General features: G+C 42.5%; 1 protein-coding gene across 1 annotated transcript in view; it reads left to right on the forward strand.

The window, feature by feature from the left end:
• Positions 1-21,919, forward strand: part of LOC133506048 (voltage-dependent calcium channel gamma-2 subunit-like) — a 41,641-nt gene extending 19,722 nt beyond the window's left edge. Inside the window, exons 2-4 of the mRNA XM_061829781.1 lie at positions 426-509; positions 14,139-14,279; positions 21,376-21,919. Of these exons, the coding sequence (XP_061685765.1) occupies positions 426-509; positions 14,139-14,279; positions 21,376-21,899 (749 nt within the window). The 3' untranslated portion in view covers positions 21,900-21,919. The remainder of the gene's footprint in view (positions 1-425; positions 510-14,138; positions 14,280-21,375) is intronic.
• The last annotated feature ends 277 nt before the right edge of the window (positions 21,920-22,196 follow it).

Raw genomic sequence — 22,196 nt, forward strand, 5'->3', positions numbered from 1 at the left:
CATTTTAACGGTCCGATCTTTACGCAATGAAACAGCGTTAGGTGCAATTCAGCTGCCACTAAAGGCCTGTTATGGGCCCGTTTAGAAATCGTTCTAAAACTGCTGGCTACTTTATTTCAGCCTCCTGCCGGGCTCTGCTTATATGTGCTGCTTATCCTAATTCTTATTTAATAATGAATCGAGTCTTTCAAAGAGCCCGCAGCCGCGGGATTAGCCTTAAGCCGAAAACGCGCCTGTAGGATCACGATGCGGGTTGAAGAGCAGTGCGATGAAAACACACAAACGCACACGCGAACACATCGATCCAATGATGCCATGCGGCATACTGTTTGTGTGGCACGGCATCTGTTTACATGATATGGCGTCTGTTCATGCGCCGTTTCTTTGATTGCGCGTTCAATTAAAGTTTCTTTTCTGTCTGTCAGGTTCCTTCAAAGGCATGTGCAAACAAATAGATCACTTCCCGGAGGACGCCGACTACGAGGCCGACGCTTCAGAATACTTCCTACGTGAGTCCAATCTCATCTGGTTTTCATTGTATTGTCATTTTATCGACATCACATTATTTTATTGGCAGCGTATCTTAAGGTCAGTTTAGCAAATGTCGTCATTTAGCAACATATCTTTGTGTATGTATCGTCACCTGAGCATCATATCTTCCTGTATCATAATTTTTGGAACATGTCTTCCTGTATCGTCATTTTAGCAACATATCGTTACACATTATTATTTATCAGATGTTCATTTCACATATCCTCATTTCACAAAGTTAGCCCTCATATGGTTATATTAGCGACATACAGTAAATTTTAATACTGTTTTGCATACATATTTCATACATATTTTGCAACATATCTTTGTCATTTCAACACATTTTAACAAATGATTTAGAAACACCATTGTTAAGCAATATACCTTCCTAAATCGTCATTTTAGAACCATATTGTTCTATCAATAGGTGCTTCCAAAAATCATGCACTGAAGTGAATTTTGACCAACGTTACCTTGCTAGGTCATGTTGGTCACATTGAATAGATCAGGGGTGCCCAGACTTTTTTACCCCGACCTACCGTCGGGGGTTGGGGGTGGGGGGGGTGATGATGCTTCCAAACCATTTTAAGGATAATGTTATGCTGCCTCCTATATTTAAAATACAGATTTAGCTTTTGTGCACTGTATCGTCTGTGCTTTCATCCTAGATCGGGCTGTGCCAAGGTGGAATTTTAAAATGACACACCATCTCATCCTGCACTTTATACTTTCGCTTGAGAGCAGACCTTTCCCGCTCGGAAAGGAGAAAATCTCGTCCAGTTTAATCAATTTTTCTTTTCGATCATTCGCATACTCCGTCATTACATCTTAAAACAGCAACTTTCTCCATTAATATCAAAAGTAAACAAAAGCAACATGTGTAGCTTGTCTTTGCTCTACATTGCCCAGACTGTGTTGCTAACTAAAGCAGCAGTGCTGGACGGTGTCATTATAAAATGCATTGATGTGCTGAGTACGTACTGTAACATTTATAATTATGAGTTTTCGTCTTTAAGAGTGTTTGTGTGTGTGTGGGGGGGGGGTGGGGGTTTATGGTAAACTATGTGAATTGTGCCATTGGATGTAACAACCAGTCATCCCTCACACATTGAATGCTATTTCACCAAGTGAATAGCTGTATGTTATACTTTCAATTTGCATTGGATTATTTTATTTTTTTGGGGCGCGCAACGAAGAATATCTGCGAAGAGACTGCATCAGTAGTGCACGCAGTTTAGAGGGAACATTAGCTGAGATTTTTTTTTTTTTTGGCACGCCGTCCCGCGATCGACCAAGACTGCCTCGCGACCGACACATTGATCACCCATGCAATAGACCCAGAAAGAAAACTTTCTTGAACTTCCGAGCAGGTCCGAAGTGAGTTGAGAACTGTCAGCCTTGACAACTTGGGGTGACCACAAAAGGCCAGGAAGGAGTCCTGCATGACAGAAGGGTAACGTTTTCGGAGGTGAAGGGCGAGAGGAAGGGTATTGAGTAGAAGGGTAGTGAGGCTGTCTCTGTCTCCCAGCGGCCCGCCAATTAGGACACTTTGGTCTATAAATACTGCTGGGCGGTTGCGTTATGTGGGTCAAACCTCCTCTCTCGTCCTCCCTGGCGTCCTCCCCGCCCATCTGTTTGTACATTCCCGTCGAGGCCCGACAGCTGGTACGTGGCGGCCGAGCGGCGGGAAAGAAAGACGGACTGACGGGCGCGTGCGGGACGGATGGCGCCGACAACCATGAGGGTGTCCCTCCGTTTGCTAAGAATCTTGTTTTAGCGAGAAGAACAGATCATTTTAGTGACCTTTCGCTATACATTGCCATTTTCGCACAGCCACTGTGCCTAGCCAAATCTTCCCGTATTATAATTTTGACAACACATAATCTGCTATGGTCATTTTAGTAACTTATTTCATCATCTTCATGATGTGATTTTCCAACTTATCTTCCCGTAGTGTCACCTTAGTAGCATACTTTCCTGTATCCTCATTTTTTTATCGCAGCCTGACACACTTTCACCGTCACACTTATTTTAGATGTGCTGACATTCACAAGACAGATGGAACACTAAAAGTATGTAAAATGCACCATATTTCGCCCATTTAGAGCGTCATAGAGTGAATAAAATGGTCTTTAAAAAGGGTTTTATCATAAGGAAAACGGCCCTCAGACAGCTACTTCTGTTTGACCCAGTTTTGAATCCACTCCGTCCGTATTTGGTTAAGACTGCCCCCCTTTGCTCTGATTGGTTGCGTGAGTGTAGAAGACCCACTTGTGAGTGCACACGTGTTTGTTATGTTCACAGCACTGCCTCAGGGGGCAGAGTGGCAGGCGGGGATCTTCAATCGTGACGCACATGAGCTTGAGAAATTTGAACGACCTGATTTCAGGTTTGATGGCAGAAAAACATCTCGAAATCAGGAATGTGTGGACGACTTTACCTCATATTTCATGATGACTGAGGTACCATAGAGACAATATTACAAGCCAAATACTAGAAAAAGTTGGTTTGGCAAAATAGGTCCCCTTAGAAATCTCAATTTAATCAAACATTGCCTGTACGACTGAAACGTTTTTATTTCTATTCCCAATTATGATGCAGGGAAAACGGTTTCCAAATTCCAACAAATGGGAAGTAATCAACGTTGTGTGCGCAGTGTGCTCGACTGTAGCGGTTTCGCTCTCATGTTTTTGGTCATCTTGCGTGTCAGGCGAGTCCTTTTGGTGTCCGGTGACCTACATTGTGCAGAAGCAGATGCACTCGAAAAGCTGTGGGGAAACGACAAGGAGTGTGACAGCCACCCTTACCTCGACATTGCTTAGCAACAAAACAAGTGCCAGCTTCAACCTCAACGTGAATATAAAAGTCAGCTTTATCATCCTTAGTTTGCCGGTTTTATGCTCACGTGAGCGGTATTGCTGCCTTTTACTTGCATTACCATGGCAACCATTTGGACTATAGATAAAGTAAGGCCTTCATTTTGAAAACCCTGATCCAAAAGCGTAGCAATTCAGTCGACATCGCCATTGGATGTTGTAGATGTCGAGTGGAAACCAGATGTTTATACACTTGTTTATTTTTCTCACAGTCTGACATAAAATCACACGAAGCTTTCCGTTTTTGGTCAGTTATGATTCCCCGAATAATTTCTAGTTTATAAATGTCAGAAGAATAAGAGAGGCATTTCTTTCAAGACAAATTTTCTCTTTCTTCTTATCTACAAAGCCTCAAGTTTACATCTAGAATATTTCATTGGTATTTGGTGCTATTGGCTTTAAACTGTATAACTTGGGTCAAACATTTTCAAACGAGCTTCTCAGCATAGATGGCAGGAATTTTGGCCCATTCCTCCTGACAGAACTGGAAAGCCGAGCCAAGATTTTTGACCAAATTTGTTGTGTTGTTGTTGAAGAATATTTGTTCCTCGGTCCGTTTGCAAATTTTAATGTGGGTTTTTGATGTTTCTTTTATAATAGCTTCTTCCTGGCAGAGTTGCCTTTGAGCCCCTTGTCGGTAAGGCACTTATTTCACTGTTAATAATGACACACTCCTAACAGCTTCAGCGAGCGTCTTCACAATGGGTTTTGGGGTTTTACTTATGATCCTGAGTTGATATGCACATTTCGGACCAAAGGACGTTCATCTCTGGGACGCAGAAAGAGTTTCCCTTTTGAGCGGCATGATGGTTGGATGGTGTCATTGTATTTATATTTCATATAATAGTTAGGAAAGATCAATGTGACATCTTTAGGTATCTTGAAATTGTGCCCAAGGATGACAATGAGGATGAGGATCCTGGTGATTTTTTTCAACTTGCCCATGATGTTGCACAAAGAAGCAGTCCTTCAGGTATACATAGTTCAAATACATCCACAGTTGTCTCTAATTTTCTGAATTTGTCGATAAATATAGCAGAAGCTCCCAAAGAAATTATATCATTGTTTTCACAAATTCTTTAAAAGCATAGTAATCTCACTGTACGTAAACCACGGACTTTGGAAAAAAGTTGTGAAAAATTGCTTTTAAAAATACTTTTCACATTATTCTGGAATTTAGTAAATAGAAATTATTTTGGTTATCCTAATTGACCAAAAAAATAAAAGATTTACTCTGATTTGATGTCAGACAGTAGGGGAAAAAAACGTGTCTTTTATATGGCGTATGTAAGCATCTGGTTTCAACTGAACCCACCTACCTATCATAGAACAATTTGATTAAGACACAGGGGCTTGATGATAAAGTGCTGCATCCACCAGTAAAATTACAAAATCATTTTTGTGGGTGCTCAATTTCTGGGAGACATGGTCGACTTGGCTGGGAGTGGCATCCCCCAAGTTATATTCATTAAGAGTCTGGATGCTGCTGGAGGGAGTCAGAGTCTTCAATGAACCCCCCCAAAAATCACTGGATTTGTTGATAGTTACCTTTTTTCAGGTAATAAGTCACTGGAAAGGTTGAAAATTTTGGCTACATCAAGTCATTTTCTTGGCAATACCAAAGTACTAGCCTGGTTGTCGTTGTTAACGAAAGCTGCTAGAAAGTTGGCATTTGCAGTTAGACAGAAGCGCCCCCCCCCCCCCCACCGGAGCAGAACAATTTCAAGCAGGGTGGATGTTAGCATTGTGTAAAAAATGTTGTAATAAGTGTCTTTTGATGTAATTGCTGCATATAAGTGATTCAACCTCCTTTATAACAATACTTGATGACTACATCATCATCATCATCCTTCAGCCTCTCCAAGTGGCTACCCCCCACATCCCTTGGCCTGGTCGCATGTGTACATGTGGATATTATGTAAGCGAAAGCAGCCTGCCTTTCTATGAGCACTGAAGGAGAAAATGCTACACCCCCCCCCCCCCCACCACCACCACCACCACATACTGCATTCCCCGCCACCACCACTCACCCCTTTTAGTAGTAAGCAACAGAGCCTTCTGATGTAGTCTTGGATTTACATTTAAAGTTTGATATGTTCCCCACATGCAAAACAGCAGATGATTACAAGAGAAAATTAAATATTAAAGTTTAAGATAAAGAAATTCATGTTCTCCTAAATGTACTCTTGGTACATAGTAAGTAAGTAATGTATGCAGACAACCAATAAATGGAGGAGAAGGTTGAAGCACAGTTTTTAACAAGCTTCTCTATAACTTTCCACCTTCCCCATCCATCCACCCATCCATTTTCTTTCCCGCTTATCCTCACGAGGGTCGCGGGGAGTGCTGGAGCCTATCCCAGCTGTCAACGGGTAGGAGGTGGGGTACACCCTGAACTGGTTGCCAGCCAATTGCCGGGCTTATTGAGACAAACAGGCACACTCACAATCACACCTAGGGGCAATTTAGAGTCTCCAATTAATGTTGCATGTTTTTGGGATGTGGGAGGAAACCGGAGTGCCTGGAGAAAACCCATGCAGGCACGGGGAGAAGATCCAAACTTCACACAGGCGGGGCCGGGATCAAACCCGGGTCCTCAGAACTGTGAGGCCAACGCTTTACCAGCTGATCCACCGTGCCGCCTCCACGTTCCCCAATTTAGTCCAAATTTAAATTAGTGTGCACATGCCTTTTTTATCTTAATATGTTATTACTATCTTGTATATATTACATTTGTGCACACAGGTTTGTTGTAAGAATTTTTGGTATAAAAATTTAAGATGACAAATGTTTTGTCTAAATTTGCATTTTGTTTTTATATTCACGCTCACATATTTTGTATGGAAACTCATACCCAAATATTTTGTTTTCCAAATTTGCACCTGCATTTGCTATCTAAATTTGGACTCGTGATTTTTTTTTTTTTTTTTTTTGCAACTCATACTCACAATATTAACATGAAATGTGTCGTGGTATAATATTGGACTGGACTACTGGCATTGGCAGCAGCATTGACACTACATCAACCTCCGAAACCCGTTACCCGGTTTTCCTACTTTTAAATTATAATCCCAGACTAACCGATGAAGACCTTGATATGAGTTGTTTATGTGTTCTGTACAAATAATAGCCTTGTTTTGATCGCTAATGACGGCCATTGTTTGACTTCCATTCATTTATTAGGAGCTTTATCCCAATACTTTTGCTCACAGAGTGTACACATCTCGACTGGTCTTCGTCTTGGAATTGTTGAGTCAGTTAATCCGTGACATCTTTCATCGTGAACCAGAGTCCAAATCAGCCTACTTTACTGACATAAATCCTATCTTGACCTTCAAAGCACATCTTAGACACTAATCTGTCCAAACTGACATTAGGAAAAATTATTCTGATACAACTTCGCCCGATTTTTCTCTGACGTGCACTCGCTTGCTAAATTTAGACGACCGGATCATGGTAACATCGCGCTAATACTATTCGGGATAGAGATGGGGGGTTTGTTGTGAAGCTTTGGGGGTGGGGGGTCTCCGTGAGATCACACAGTGATGATGTCATCAGTCCTGCTGATGTCACGGCGGGCTATTTTTGGGGACAAGGAGGCATATCAACATTTACACCAGTAATGTGGCTTGATAACCACTGGCAGGGTGCACACACTCACACACCCGCACGCGTATGTACGTACACACACAAACACACACAAGCGTTCGTGTGTTTACATGTTTGCTTGAATTAGATTTGCGAACACGTTGCATAATGTCCGACTGACCGAGCCCTCAAATTGTGGCCTCACGCTGCCGGTCTAAAAATGATAACATGTTGTTGGTGTGGTCACTTACTGTAAGCGTTGTGCTCAAGACCGCACCACACAAGATTAAGACTTTCCTGAAGGAACAACCTTTGAGAGCTGAGACAGAGTCAAGACCAAGACAAGCCGAGACAGAGACAAGACCAAAACCATAAAAATTGACGGTATTTGAAAGAAAAAAAAAACTTTCTGTTTCTTGTCATTGTTCGAAAGCATACACAAAAAAGGGATTGCGATAAATCCCACCGGGATAGAGTAATCCTGATTGTGCTTGGATGAGAAGTATAACCAATTCAACACCCGAATAGTTTTTATGCGATCCAATGCACCTGCACATGACACCCATCAAGCAACAAATCCTGCCCGCTCTTGTTCCAGTTCAAGTGGCGTGCAAGTCCCAAGATGTCACCATTGATGACAATATCAAATCTTTAGACTTTGTTCATGTTTAACCATGTCGTATCATGTCATATAGTGCAACTTCAGGTCATGAGCTCTGAAGTCATGTTTCCCATTGAAATGTATGGAAACGTAATTACAGTCATCTGTTCCTCCCCTAGAACATTATTAAAAATATCTCATTTTGATCGTTGTGCAGTTACAAATAAATCGAGTATTTCAATGAAATAGGTGAAAACATAATTTATGATGATCAAATGACCGTGGTCCACTAGAAAATCGCCTTTTTGGGTACAGTAATGTTTACGTTTACTGTGGTTACTGCTAGCCTTAAATGGCCTGCACCCCCCATAATGCAGCGCGACTTTTGCATTATATTGTGGGATGTGGCATCCATTTTAGATATAAAAAAAAGACACCTGAAGCACAGAGCCACTGATGCTTATGTGGCAAGAGAAAAAGCACAAACGTCTGACTCTCTGGCCAAGCCAAGAGTGTTGAAAATAGAGTCTAAGCTGAGGTTTGTTTGGAAAAAAAAGTTCTTGTAAACCAAATCATTAGTAAAGTGAGGTTCCACTGTATTTGTATAAATAAATCATATAAACATGTTCGAAGACATCAGCCATGAAGAAAACACCCATCCATTTTTTGAGCTGGTTATCCTCACAAGTGTCGTGGGAGTGCTGGAGGCAATCCCAGCTGTCATCAGTTAGGTACACCCAGAACTGGTTGCCAGCCAATCACAGGGCACATAGAGACAAATCAATCAATCATACCTAGACGCAATTTAGAGTCTCCAATTAATGAATCTTTTTGGGATGTGGGAGGGAACCGGAGTTACCGGAGAAAACCCACGCAGGCACGGGGAGAACATGCAAACTCCACACTGGTGGCGCCGGGATTTGAACCCCGGTCCTCAGAACTGTGAGGCCAAAGCTCTAACCGTGTCTCCATAAAGAAATCAACCTTTTAGTTTTAGTTCCGCTTCAAACCATCATGTCATTAACCCCTTGTTATTCTCGTTAGTGCAGCATACAAAATGGAAATGTATCAACCCGTTTTATATGGCCGATTAATCAAAGGCTAACATGCGGTTGCTACGGTATGGTAGCAATTTCCCTGTCTCCCTCGTAGCTGTTTTGCCGCCTTTTTAACGACCTTCTTCTTTGCTGCTGGGCTCTCCCACGTGGGTGGACTGTGTGTGTGTGTGTGTGTGTGTGTGTGTGTGTGTGTGTGGTGTGTGTGTGTGTGTGTGTGTGTGTGTGTGTAACCGTGCGTAGGTAGTGTATAGTGTGTATGGGAAACACCCCACTTCGGCAGGTCGGAGCGAGGATGTGGGTGGGCGGCTGATCGATGAGTGTGTGCGCGTGTGTAGCTTTTTGCACTCAGTGTTACCGTGTTGGTCCGTGTGCGTGTGTGTTTTGTGCAAAGAACACACAAACACACAGAGGGAGCTCCCATGGCGCCCCCTCCACCCCCTCTATAATTCAGCCACAATTAAAAGGCTCTCCTCTACCATGGCTAATGAACCCATAAATCAAGACACCCCCCCCCCCACACACACACACACACACCTACACGCTTACACACAATGCATCTTATGTGAAGTGGATGAAGTAGACACAATGTCAGGCGTCGGAGGTGTTGTGCAACATGTACGTTATAATTTAGTGTACAAGAGTACAGTATACACGTGGTCATAGGTAAGTAGAATCGCCAAACATGGTACTCAAGTAAGAGTAATGTTACTTGAAAGTAATTTGATTCAAGTAAAAGTTTAAAAAGCAGTCCTCCCAAAAATGATTTAAGAGTAAAAAAAAGAGTTCACTGAAATAAACTACTCAAGTGCTGAGTAAATGGTGAGTAACTTCTGATTTGTCAGCGCATGAACATCAAATAAAATATAACTAAAAATAATCTAGAAGTCTAGAAGTTCTAATCTAGAATAAACTGAACGTGCAGTGTGTGTATGTGTGTGTATCAATTTAGAAGTGGGCTGGAATATCTGCATTTGGGCAGACAGTGGAATGCTTGAAAGGTTTGGTTTTGTTGTCTGAAATGTAAAGACAATCACGCTGTTGGCCTCTATAGCACAGGTGTCAAACTCAAGGCCGGGGGGCCAGATCTGGCCCACCACATGATTTTATGTGGCCCGCGAAGTCACATCTGGAGTGTTAATTTTCATTGACTCTTGTAAAAAAATCTGTACCAAAATTTCAAATTGTCATATCATAAATGATAAAGTTGAGATATTGCAAGCATTTTTGTGTTAACAAACGAGAATAGTTGAAAAACACATTCCAAAACTAGTTCATAAATTGATGATATAAATACGATGAGATGGTCAAATATTTTTATTCCACAGTCATAACGGCCCTCTGAGGGAAACCGGAACAAAAATGTGGCCTCCGAGAAAAACGGGTTTGACACGCTATAAGAACAACGACCGTTCCAACATGGCCACCACTGAAGCATGGCGCGAAGCCCAATAAAAGACGCGTTCGTTCGTGTGACTGACGTGTGCCGTTTGATTGGTGAAGTGCATTCAAATTACATTAGTTATCACGTTTGTATGAAGTCGAAAGTGAAGGCTGAAAATAGATCACACATGCAAAAGTAAAAAGTAAAGAGCAGCATGTCCGTCAGTCTAAAGGAGTAAATGTACGGTTTCTTTCAAACATAAATGCTTGACAAAAGTCAAATGTTGCATTAAAACTATTGACAAGTTCAGTTTATCCAAAGTGCTACTTGAGTAAACATAACCATAAATATAAAGTATTCATACCCATTCCTGCACACAGTACACATTCATAGTTAACATGAGAAAAGACAAGTGAACTGCAGTAATACGTAATGTGGAAAAAGAGTAAAATTAAGTAAAAGTACTCAGATGTCGTGGAGAGGGTGAGTTAAAATGTCACCTACTGGTAATATATTGTGTCATCAATGTTGTGTTTTGTTTTCATAGCTTCAACCTAAATTTTGAATCCATATGTTTGTGTGATACGGCACAATGGCGCAGCTGGAAAGCGTTGGCCTCACAGTTCTGAGCTCCGGGGGTTCAAATCCTGGCCCCGCCTGTGTGGCGTTTGCAAGTTCTCCCCATGCTTTCGTGGGTTTTCTCCGGGCATTCCAGTTTCCTGCCACATCCCATAAACATGCAACATTAATCGGAGACTCTAAATTGGTGTGATTGTGAGTGCGCCTGTTTGTCTCGATGTGCCATGCGATTGGCTGGCAATCAGTTCAGGGTGTACCCCGCCTCCTGCCTGTTGACAGCTGGGATAGGCTCCATCACTTTGTGACCCTCGTGAGGATTAGCGTCTCAGAGACGTGCTTTAAAGTCATCCGGCTCGGCTTTAAATACAGTATACGCAACTAGTGTTACCTTTTTAATTGATGCCTAACCATTCGTAGCGTCATGCATTGGGCCTTCCGACTAAAGTGCTATTGTGTCAGGGGGTCCTACAAAATGTACTCTAAGTAACCAACAAGATCAAGACCTCCCGTGTGTGTGTTTGCCAGTGAAGTGAAAATTAAATCCAAACGTGAGGTGTCGAATGGGCCCTTGATGGAATTGTATTGTGTCAAAACGCAACACTGTCGGTGACGCGCCATACAAATTTGATTGAAGCGTATACAACCTTGCCGTCGTAAACTGTGTGGACACTGTAAGCACGCGCGTGTGTTTGTGAACGTGTGCGTCGTGTAGCCCTTGTCCACCTTGAACACAATTTGCACCGACAGCACGTCAATAAAGGAGAAGAGATGGGGTTAAAACAAATAGGATGAAGGGAAGAAAGTGAGTGTGTGTGTGTGTGTGTGTGTGTGCCTGTGTGTGTGTGTGTGTGTGGTGTGTGTGTGTGTGTGTGTGTGTGTGTGTGTGTGTGTGTGTGTGTGTGTTGTGTGTGTGTGTGTGTAATTGGTGCACCGCCAAGTGTGAGGTCACCTTAAAATGTGATCAGTGAAGGCGGCCGTCGTATACGGAACAGTCTCTGCGCAGTCAAAAGGCAGGAGTAAAGAAGGCGCGTCAAGGTTTTTGTGATTAAAAACTAATCTTTTCCACTCTTGACAGGAACAATAATAACAATAACGCGTATCACTTACTTATATGCCATGTTTCAAGGCACTCAAAAACGCTTTACAATTGCATACATTATTCATTGAATCCAGCGGCACGGTGTATCAGGTGGAAAGCATTGGCCTCATAGTTCTGAAGTCCCGGGTTCATCCCGGACACACCTGTGTGGATTTTGCATGTTCTCCCTGTGCCTGCATGGGTTTTCTCTGGGCACTTCGGTTTCCTCCCACATCTCAAAAACAAGCAGCATTAATTGGAGACTCTAAATTGCCATTACGTCTGATTGGGAGTGTGCCTGTTTGTCTCGATGTGCCCTGCGATTGGCTGGCAACCAGTTCAGGGTGTACGGCGTCTCCTCCCTGTTGACAGCTGGGATTTGCTCCAGCACACCCATGACCCTTGTGAGGATAAGCGGCGAAGAAAACAGATGGATGGATTCATTTACTCCACAGTCAAACCCTTATGGTGTTAAGCGTCTTATGTCTGTTGGATGCGTGGCTGCCATTCTGTGCCTACACCCCATCTAACCACCAACCAACTGACCAACCACATTCTTTCATCGGCAATGTGGTTGACATATCTTGGCCAGGGACACAATGATGACATGCACTCAGGCAGGGATACATACCGGCCACCATATGATTGCAGGGCATACACTTATACAATCTTTCCCATGTTTCCATCTAATTTGTATCTTTTGACAATATATTGAATTTTGTAATCTCATTTGAGTGATGAGATCAGTCACGTCACTATTTGTAGCTTAGTTAATAGCCAATACAGACCAAATGACCATGAGTTAACATGTTTAGTACCAGAACAAACTTGCAAATCTTGGTTACATTCAGACATAGATAGCACAGTTGGTTGTGTGTTCTTTTTATTATTCCTCATCCAAACAAGCTCAATGATATGGTGCTACCTTAACTTATAATTTTTTTTATTTATGAGCCATTGCTGGGTCTTTTTTTCCCCCTCTGTGATCCAAGCCCAAATTTCAGTTATAAGCAAGCTTAAGGTAGCCAGTCTATGTTGTGTGTTGTGTTGGTGTTCCACGTGACAGAAGAGTACGCGCTAGGATGAAGGGCAAAGTTTATAAAAGAGTGGTGAGGCCGGCCGGCCATGTTATACGGATTAGAGACGGTGGCACTGAAGAAACAATAGGAAGTAGAACTTGAGGTAGCAGGAATGAAGATGCTGAGGTTCTCACTCGGAGGGAGCAGAAGGTTGATGGATGATGTGAGGGAGGACATGAGGACAGTGGGTGTTAGAGAGGAAGATGCTTGAGATAGGCTTAAATGGAAAAAGATGACATGCTGTGGCAATCCCTAACGGGACAAGCCAAAAGAAAAAGAAGAAGAAGAAGAAGAAGAAGAAGAAGGTAGCCAGTCTACACCTAAGGCCCTGGACACACAAAACGAAAATTGGGTTGTTTTTGTCCAAATGATGACGCTTCCCGACCAAGGACTGCGAATGTCAGCGACCAAGGACTGCGAATGTCAGTGTGTTAGGTTTTTTAAAATTACAGTATCCATTAAGATTTTTCTTTAGCTTGAAGCATGTTAAGAGCAGATTTGTACCACCCACAACCAGGGTTTGAAATGGGCAGCGGTCGACAATCTTAAAATGTTAATGCGTTCAATATTTACGAGCAAAAATCTTCATGTGTCTGGCGAAACCTGATAATCGGTCATGACGTCGTAAATTCTGACATGAAGTAGAATGCTGCCAATCCAAAGTGAGGAACGGGAAGCACAGAAAGAAAGTCGGCGTAAATCAAAAGAAACGTCCCTTACCCAATGTTTTTCAAAGTGGGTTCCCCAGACAGCATTGAGTAGTTTCCAAAGCAAGTCCTGCTATTGACAACATCATTCTACAGGACTCCCGCTTCCAGTCCCTTTGGCAATACTCGGCAAATATCAGTGCATACCCAGAGGTCTATGCCATTTGTTTAAGTGTGATTACTTGTGAGCACGCAAAATTTCTCCCTCTGAGGTTATGTTTCAAGATCGGTTGTGGAACAGAACCTTTATGTGTGATGTTATCCGTTGGGATAAAAAAAAAAATCTATTTTTCTTAGTATGGGGTCTATAAAATCTATTTGTGTGTTCCAGCTCTTAATTCAAAACAATTTTCAACTTTCCACATCCTTTCGAAGACTTTGAAAGAGTCAAAGTTATTAAGGGAGTTAAAAAATAATAATAATGTTACACAAAATAACCCAGAATTTTTGTTAAATTTTGGGACGGCTACACACTGACACATCTCACTGTCATACTTTAGAACTGCAATTGTCATTGTGCAACTGGTAAGCTTTTTTTTTTTTTTTTTTTCTGTGGTCTTAGAGAGAGCGTTGAAGAAAACCTAACCCAGATACATATTCCAAACGATGGCTTCTTCGTGCTGTGAAATGGGTGACGCTAACAACGAGCTATGATTGCAGGTGCGGTGAGAGCCTCCAGCATCTTCCCCATCATGAGCGTGATCCTACTATTCATGGGGGGGCTCTGCATCGCCGCCAGCGAGTTCTACAAGTCACGCCACAACATCATCCTCAGCGCTGGCATACTCTTTGTCTCCGCAGGTAAGAACACTGTTGTTGTTTTTTTTTTTTTTGTTTTATACTATCACAGTTTTATTACAATTTAATTCAACTCACAGTCTAAATGACAATAAAAGAGTGCCAATACTGATAAAATGCTGTCCACCAAAAAATACATGACCCCACAACCCCGAGAACCCTGGGTTATGTACAAAAACAAAAAGAAAACTGCGCTTGATACCTCAGCAAAATGGTGCCAAATTTGTTACAGATTGATCTTCTTGTTGCTTTTCACTGCTGACACTGGAAATGGAAGATGAATCAAACTGTAATTTGTACCCTTATGAAAAGATGCCAAAAGTTGGTACAGGTCAGCGATTTTGGAACTTTTCCCAAGTTTTGACAAGGGAAAGGGAAGATGAACAAAACCTTCCTTCATAACCCAATGAAAGGGTACCAAAAAGTAGTATTGATCAATTATTTTACTACTCTCACAACTTCAGACAATAGAAACCAAAGCAAGCATTGTAGCGTAGCGAAAAGGTACCACATGAAGTACAGAATCTGGGAATGTAGTGTCTTTCACACCTTTTGACAGTGGTAATCTCCTGTAAGATGAACCAAACCATGTTTAGTATCCCAATACAAGGGTGGCAAAATTTGGTACACATCAATTATTTTGCTACCTACAAAAATGAAAATGTTAGCCGAATCGAACAGTAAAAAGGTAACAAAAATAAAACAAAAAACAAAAAAACAAAGTGGGGTAAAGTGTGAAGAGTGTGATTGAGACGAAGCCTAGCCAAAAAAAAAAAAAAAAAAAAGGAAAAAGAAAAAGAGAATCAGGGACACCTTATTTTTAGCGTACAATCCCAGTGGCTCCGCTTAGCCTAGCAACAGAGGCGAGAAAGGCAGACATTGAGGGCGAGGATGACAGAGAGTGACAAAAGCGTGACTTGAAGGGGTTAGCGCGATCTTTCTGGCGCAGCCTACTGGGCCGCGGCCTAGAACCATACAGCAGAAGAGCTCACAACATGGATCCCTTTATGTGTCCTCCGGCTTTCACAATGAATGTGGAGGCAACTGGAGCATTCGCACGGTACATTACGGTTTGCTTATCTGCCTGCCACTCATCCATCCATCGTTTACTCTTGTGATCCTGCATTCTCCTGGCAAAATTGTCCAGTTTTGAAGGGTAACTTGTTTTCGTTCCCTCTTTAACCTGTTTTGCTCAGCTGGTGGAGGCGCTGTGTAGCTTTTTTAGGTTGGGACAGCTTTTCTGTAAAACAGGAACGTTTTATCTACTGCCTCTGCGTTTATTTGTATGATGGATATTTATTGGAAAATCCAGGAGGACAGAACAAGGATTGCGAATGGATAGAGAGAAAACAAAAGACAGAGAAAAATAAAGTGGTGAAGACAGGACTCTATTTGTAAGAAAAACACACACACAAAAAAAAAAAAACCTTCAATCAGGTTCTATATATAGTCCTACACCTTGTAAATACACGATAGGACAGGACAGGACAGAGACAGAACAGGACAGCGGTAGTCAAGCTAAATTAGGGTGTGGTGGGGTTGTTGTAAAGTGGGATTTTTTTATTTTTTTGTCTGTTTAACGTTAGTTATATTAAAGCTTAATAATGGATACAGACGTAAAGTGCCGGCTGTCACGAACCTCCGGTGCGGAGCTGGACCCAAATGGAGGACTCCAAGACGAGGACATGATCTTAGGCGTAGTTTTATTCAAAGTTGAGGTCAGTCATATACGTAAGCAGTCCGAGAAGGCAGAGGTACAGAAACGCTAAGCAAAGGGAGGATCCAAAAACGTGAAGCGAGGTCTGATGACTAGGAGACAAACTATGAACTAGGACTTGACTATGGAACATAAACTAAGACAGGACTAAACTAAGGTGGCACAGAAACACTGTGACGAGGATAGCTCAATACTACACTATTTTCAGTGGTGGAGATTCCTCCTCTCAGCGAATGCAACTCACTAACTCAGGGCACAACGCACAACGAACTGGCAAATGCCAGTGACCAAAACTCCAACTTCAATACACCATCTAATTACAGTCCCAATGTGAAACAGCTGTGAGCGGTGACAGGTGTTGCCGGAACAGGGCAGTGGCCACGCCCCTCCTGGCTGCGGCCCAGCCTGGCCCATGTCACGGCTCAACTTTTATTTTGAGGCCAACTATATTCAAATTGGTAAAATTTCTGATGCTATTTTAAAGGAAACAAAAGTAACTGGACAAATAACGCAAAGTGTATTTTGTACCCCAACGGGTGATAAAAATTAGTAGGGATAAGTGATCTGTCCCTTTCAAAACTTTCGAGAATGGAAATGTAAATTGAACCCAACCAAACTGCCTGTGATGAAAGTGTCCCATCATAGAGTTAAGTTTTTCTGTGGGTTCCAAGCACTTATTTTCTGGGTGATCTAGAAGGAAACATTCCAGGGACATATATGTTTATGTTTGAATTTTGAATTAAAATGTTTATTTCAAGCATGTAGAAAAGTAACAGGAAAAAAGCAAAACAAATGAGCTTTGAAAAAAAGAAAACTCCTGCTCTCTTCTGTTTAATTTGCAGTGGATGTCTCATGGTTGTAGTACAATGTCAGACCTAAGCGACAGAGCTAATTAATTTCTAGAGGGTCAGCCAAGGTATATGACTCTTTTAAAACTACCGAATCTGTCAGTTTGTCACTCTAAAAGCAAATGTACTCAAGGACTTGTGCAAAGATTGATATCTAATCTTTGCGATCCTTCGGTGAGCTAAACCTGGTCAAGGATACCCTGACTTTGGTCATTTAAGACCATGTCTCTTGGTGGGAAAGCATTCTCCACCTTTCTTAAAAGCTTTATGGTCCATTCACAAATTTATTTTGTTTTTCCCAAGGGTTCCAAGTTTATTTCTAGTTAATCCAGATGAAAAGGATCCATGGTTGTAACACAGTATCAGACCAGAAAAACAGAGGAGGTCGGGAGTCAAATAAATCCATCAATGTCAGCGAAAGTATTTGACTCTTGTGGCTGTCACTCAAAACCAAATGTACTCGGGTACTTGTTGTGGAAAGGTTCACAAAATTCATGATTCGATTTGTACCTCGGTTCTACGTCCTGTTTTCAGTCCAGTAGTATATAGTTTGACTCTTAAAAAAAAATCCTTGATGTCATACTGTCTTATTTTGTCTGACTGTATTACTGTTTAAATTATATTCATGATCAGAAATATATTAGTTTGTTGACCTATGCCAGCAGCAGAACAAGTGAATACTCTTTTGTTGGATGGCAAACGTTTTAACAAATGTGTATCCACATGGTGCCATTGAGCAGAATAACTCACCGCTAATGCAAATATAATCAGTTTTGTATTCAACTAAACAAGCCCAGATTCACACGGAGTACATTTTTTAATACATTCAGACAATATCATTATCTCAGTATTCATGCTTCCATTAGTTAGTTAAGATTTTTCAAATGTAAATTATGTGCTTTTCCTGAACAAATGTTGGAAAACACGGATCTAATCATTACATTCCTTTGTAAAAGCTCTAGTTATTAAATAAATAATAATAGATTATGCACCTATATTGATGTGTTTGTAGTACCAGAGTGATTTCCTGTGAGCTGTAATCTTTCCATCCCAAAATCTCTGGTGCATAAAATGAATGACACGGAAGTCACCAGAGATCTTGCGTTGGAGACATTACAACTCGCTGCCTAGTGGGGGCATGAGCGCCACCTTCAGAGACCGGGGATATGAACCCCTAGGCTAGAGAACCATCATCCCAAACACTGGCGCCAGACCCGGCCGACGGGGGCCCTCCAAGGGCGGGTCATGAGTGCAATTTGGTTGGGGGCGGAGTGCCCATGGTTGTTCGCGCACATGCGAGTTAACGTGCTTCTGGCTGGTCGGCATCACCGTGTGCTTTCCCATGCCCGCCTGGACTGCATCTCGGCCGGCCAGAAAACTCCACAGGAGCCAGCTGCTATATGTTTTTTTCTCTAGACAAGACTTGGACAAAATGAAAAAAAAAAAAAAATCTGTGTATGTCGGGATTTTCATCCAGCAGGTAGGGGACATGCATTGCACTCGCATGCCCGTACAGTGTGCCTCCTTCTCTGCCTTCAGTCGGACTCAACGCAAGATCAGGTGCATAAAACAAATGATTTGGAAGTCACCAGAGATCTTTCATAGGGGAGATTGATTCGGGTGATTCGGAGATGTTATGTGGGTAATGAAAGGCACTCAAAATGAGTATCTCGTGCCGGGCGCCAGTCTCTTTAAGGCCCTGGCAGGCATAGCCAATGTTCTTAGAACCAACGCTGCATAAGCAAGCAAGGAAATTGTACATAAAGTGTAGAGGAGAAAGAGAATGTCAGAGAAAGAGGAGAGTGATTATGACTCCAACTCCAATACAGTACTAGGCAGAATGAGCTGTGCTGCAAGATGATGGCTGCTGCATCGCTGCAAGAGCGGGAGGCAAATGGTATGTCCTGCCTCGACGACTCCTCGAGTGGGAGTCAACGCGATGCCGCAACGATGGGCTCCACCGTCTTGGCTAGCATTAGTGTTAAATAGTGCGTCGAACAGAAAAGGACGCGTGTAGACAAAATCCAGACAGTTAAACCAAACTTGTTTTCCAAAACCTTTACAACCCTATTAGGTACTTGTATAAAGGTTGATATTAATTCTTTGCTATCCATCAATGAGTCAAACATCACTTAACTTTGGTCACATAAAATGGATCCACACATATAGATAATCCGGCTAATTTTGATTATGATTCCCATCTTTTGGCTAAAGGCTCGATAATTGTGTCACTGAAGATTATCCTGACTGATTATACAGTGGTGTTCACATCTTGAGAATCAAATGTAAGATGAACCATACAACTTTATATACAGACACATGCGAGCAAAGTTTTGGTGAGGATCTGTGATTTTGGTCCCTTGAACAACTTTAGATAGTACAAAATGAGATGAGGGCGGCACAGTGGATCATTTGGAAAGCGTTGGCCTCACAGTTCTGCGGTCCCGGTTTCAATCCCGACCCGCCTGTGTTGAGTTTGCATGTTCTCCTCGTGCCTGAGTGAGTTTTCTCCTGGTACTCTGGTTTCCTCCCACGTCCCAAAAACATGCAACATTAATTGGACATTCCAAATTGCCCTTAGGTATGGTTGTGAGTGCGGCTGTTTGTCTCCAAGTGCCCTGTGATTGGCTGGGAACCAGTTGAGGGTGTAACCTGCCTCCTGCCTGTTGACAGCTGGGATAGGCTCCAGCACTACTCCCAACCTTTGTGAGGATAAGCAGCTAAGAAAATGGATGGATGGATGGATGATGGATGGAAAATAAGATGAACAAAAATGTGCTTTGTACCCTAAACATAACCCAACCTGTGCTTCTTGGTGTTAAAGTGTCAATTCCATCAGGCCTCTATGGCCCTCTAGGTTTCTACTTTAATGTGGAAAAGTACCAGGGATCCATAAATTCATCCATAATTCCTCGTGAAAGTCCCAGGGTTGCATCAGATTGTCAAACCTAAATGACAGAGTAGGTAACTGGCCTACTAATCTCAAAGGTTTAGTCGGGGTATCGGACTCAAGAGGTTATCACTCTAAAACCAAGAAAGTACGTGTGTAAAGATTGATAACTGTATCTGTAAAGCAATTGTCAGCAAAGATACTGTGATTATTGTCCGATGGACAAACACAGATATTTGGGCCAATTTTTAGGCCAGAGACGCTCTCTGAACAAAGGTCAGATAAGTAGGTGTCCCAAAAGATTACCCCGAACAATTATCCCGTGACGTGGTGACTTTGGTTGCTTTTTACAGCGGAAATATCGGATGCATTCAACCACACTTTTTAGACCCAGTAAAAGGGTGACAAAATTTTGTACAGATCAGCTATTTTGTGAGATGTTTTTTTTTTTACACTGTAAATGCAAGCTAAACTAAACTGTGCTTGTTGGCAATGTTCCCTCTTTTTTTCTACGTATATGAGCAAACACAGTAAGGCCGTTAGCGCTCCTTTTGACCACTGTGAGCAACATCAGACGTACGCACTGTGGTGAGATCAGTGTCATCCATTGAAGTTACATGGCTCATTAAAAGGTTCAGATTACATTCCCATCAGAACATTTTTAAGAACAATTTAGTGTTTTTGCAAACTTACACTGAAAATGTCAACAAACAAAAAAATACATTACAATACAAATTCAAACCAGCCAACTATTAACTATGAATTTGAAATGTCACTTCTAACTTTGTTTCTTTTTTTTTTTTTTTTTTTCCAAACCCACAATGATATTCCCGGTGTAAAACCGAATTATTGCTTGCAGAATAATTTTCGCAATGTTGGTGAAAGCTGAATGATGCTCCCAAACAGTTTTAGGGTTAATGTTATGTGGCCTCCTATATTTAAAATACAGAATTAGCTTTTTGGGCAATGTATCGTCTGTGCTTTCATCCTCAATCAGGCTGTGCCAAGGTGGAATTTTAACATTAGAGACCATCTCATCCTGTACTTTCTACTTTGGCTTCAGACCAGACCTTTTTTTACTCAAAAAAAGAGAACATCTCGTCCAGTTTCACCACTTTTTCTTCAAATATTCACATACCCCGGTGTTTGTAATTATGAGTGTACCTCTTTAAAATGGAGGGGGGGGGGGCGGTGTAAGGTAAACGAGGAAGTAGAGTGTGCGCTGAGAGTGTGGAAATGCGCAGTTGCGCAGCTTAGAGGGAACATTGCTTGTTGGTGGATCAATGTCTTTGTCCCACTTGTTTGGAGGATTTTTTAGTCCATTTTTATGATCCAGTTTTTCAGTCGGTTAGTTAATATAATCCAGGAAGAGGGTTCTCGTGATATACAGACACTTATGCTCAAGTTTCAGTGATGTTTCAAAGTTGTAGCTAATTGTCAGACCTAAATGACAGTATTGGTAGCAAGCCAACTAATACCAACAGCATCAGGCAATGCATGAGAGGTTGTCACTCCAAAATAGGCATTCGTGAAGATTGATTTCTTATCAGTGAGCCAAACGCCGACACGGATGCAATGACTTTGGTCATGTCAGGTCCCTGCTTTTAATGGCATCATCTGATCTTTTTTCCCCCTCCACCTTAGGCTTGAGTAACATCATCGGCATCATCGTGTACATATCAGCCAATGCCGGTGATCCTTCCAAAAGCGACTCCAAGAAAAACAGCTACTCCTACGGTTGGTCCTTCTACTTCGGAGCGCTCTCCTTTATCATGGCCGAGATGGTGGGCGTGCTGGCCGTGCACATGTTCATCGACCGCCACCGGGAATTGCGCGTGGGTGTGCGGGCCGCCGACTACCTCCAGGGCGCCGCCATCACGCGCATCCCCAGCTACCGCTATCGCTACCGCCGCCGCTCGCGCTCCTCGTCCCGCTCCACCGACCCGTCACACTCACGTGAAGCTTCACCGGTGGGCCTCAAGGCCTTCGGGACGCTGCCCTCCACCGAGCTGTCCATGTACACGCTGCCCAAGGGCCAGACAGGCACGCCCACGGCCACCTATAACTCCACGGAGAGGGACCACAACTTCCTGCAGGTCCACAACTGCATCCAGAAGGACCTAAAAGACTCCAGCAACCCCGCCAACCGGCGTACCACTCCCGTATGAAACTGACGGACACTTCCAAAGGGAGACTTTGAGAGGGAGGGGGGTGGGGGGAATGTCAAGGTTTAAGAAAGGGTCTGGCACTTTGGTTTATGTTTGACAGAAATGGAAAAAAATGCAGAAAAGCATAAGAAACGTGCATGATTTTTCCCATCTACCATTGTTTAACAATTTGATGTTTGTAAAGATTTGAAGAGGTAAGGGTGGGGGTGGGGGCGCAAAGAGGGGTTCTGGGGTTGGTCTGTCCAATTTAATAGGCCAAATTTATATTTCTTACTCTTTCTCGGTCAGGCGAAAAAT

Source organism: Syngnathoides biaculeatus, chromosome 9 (assembly GCF_019802595.1).
Source record: "Syngnathoides biaculeatus isolate LvHL_M chromosome 9, ASM1980259v1, whole genome shotgun sequence".
NCBI lineage: Eukaryota > Metazoa > Chordata > Actinopteri > Syngnathiformes > Syngnathidae > Syngnathoides > Syngnathoides biaculeatus.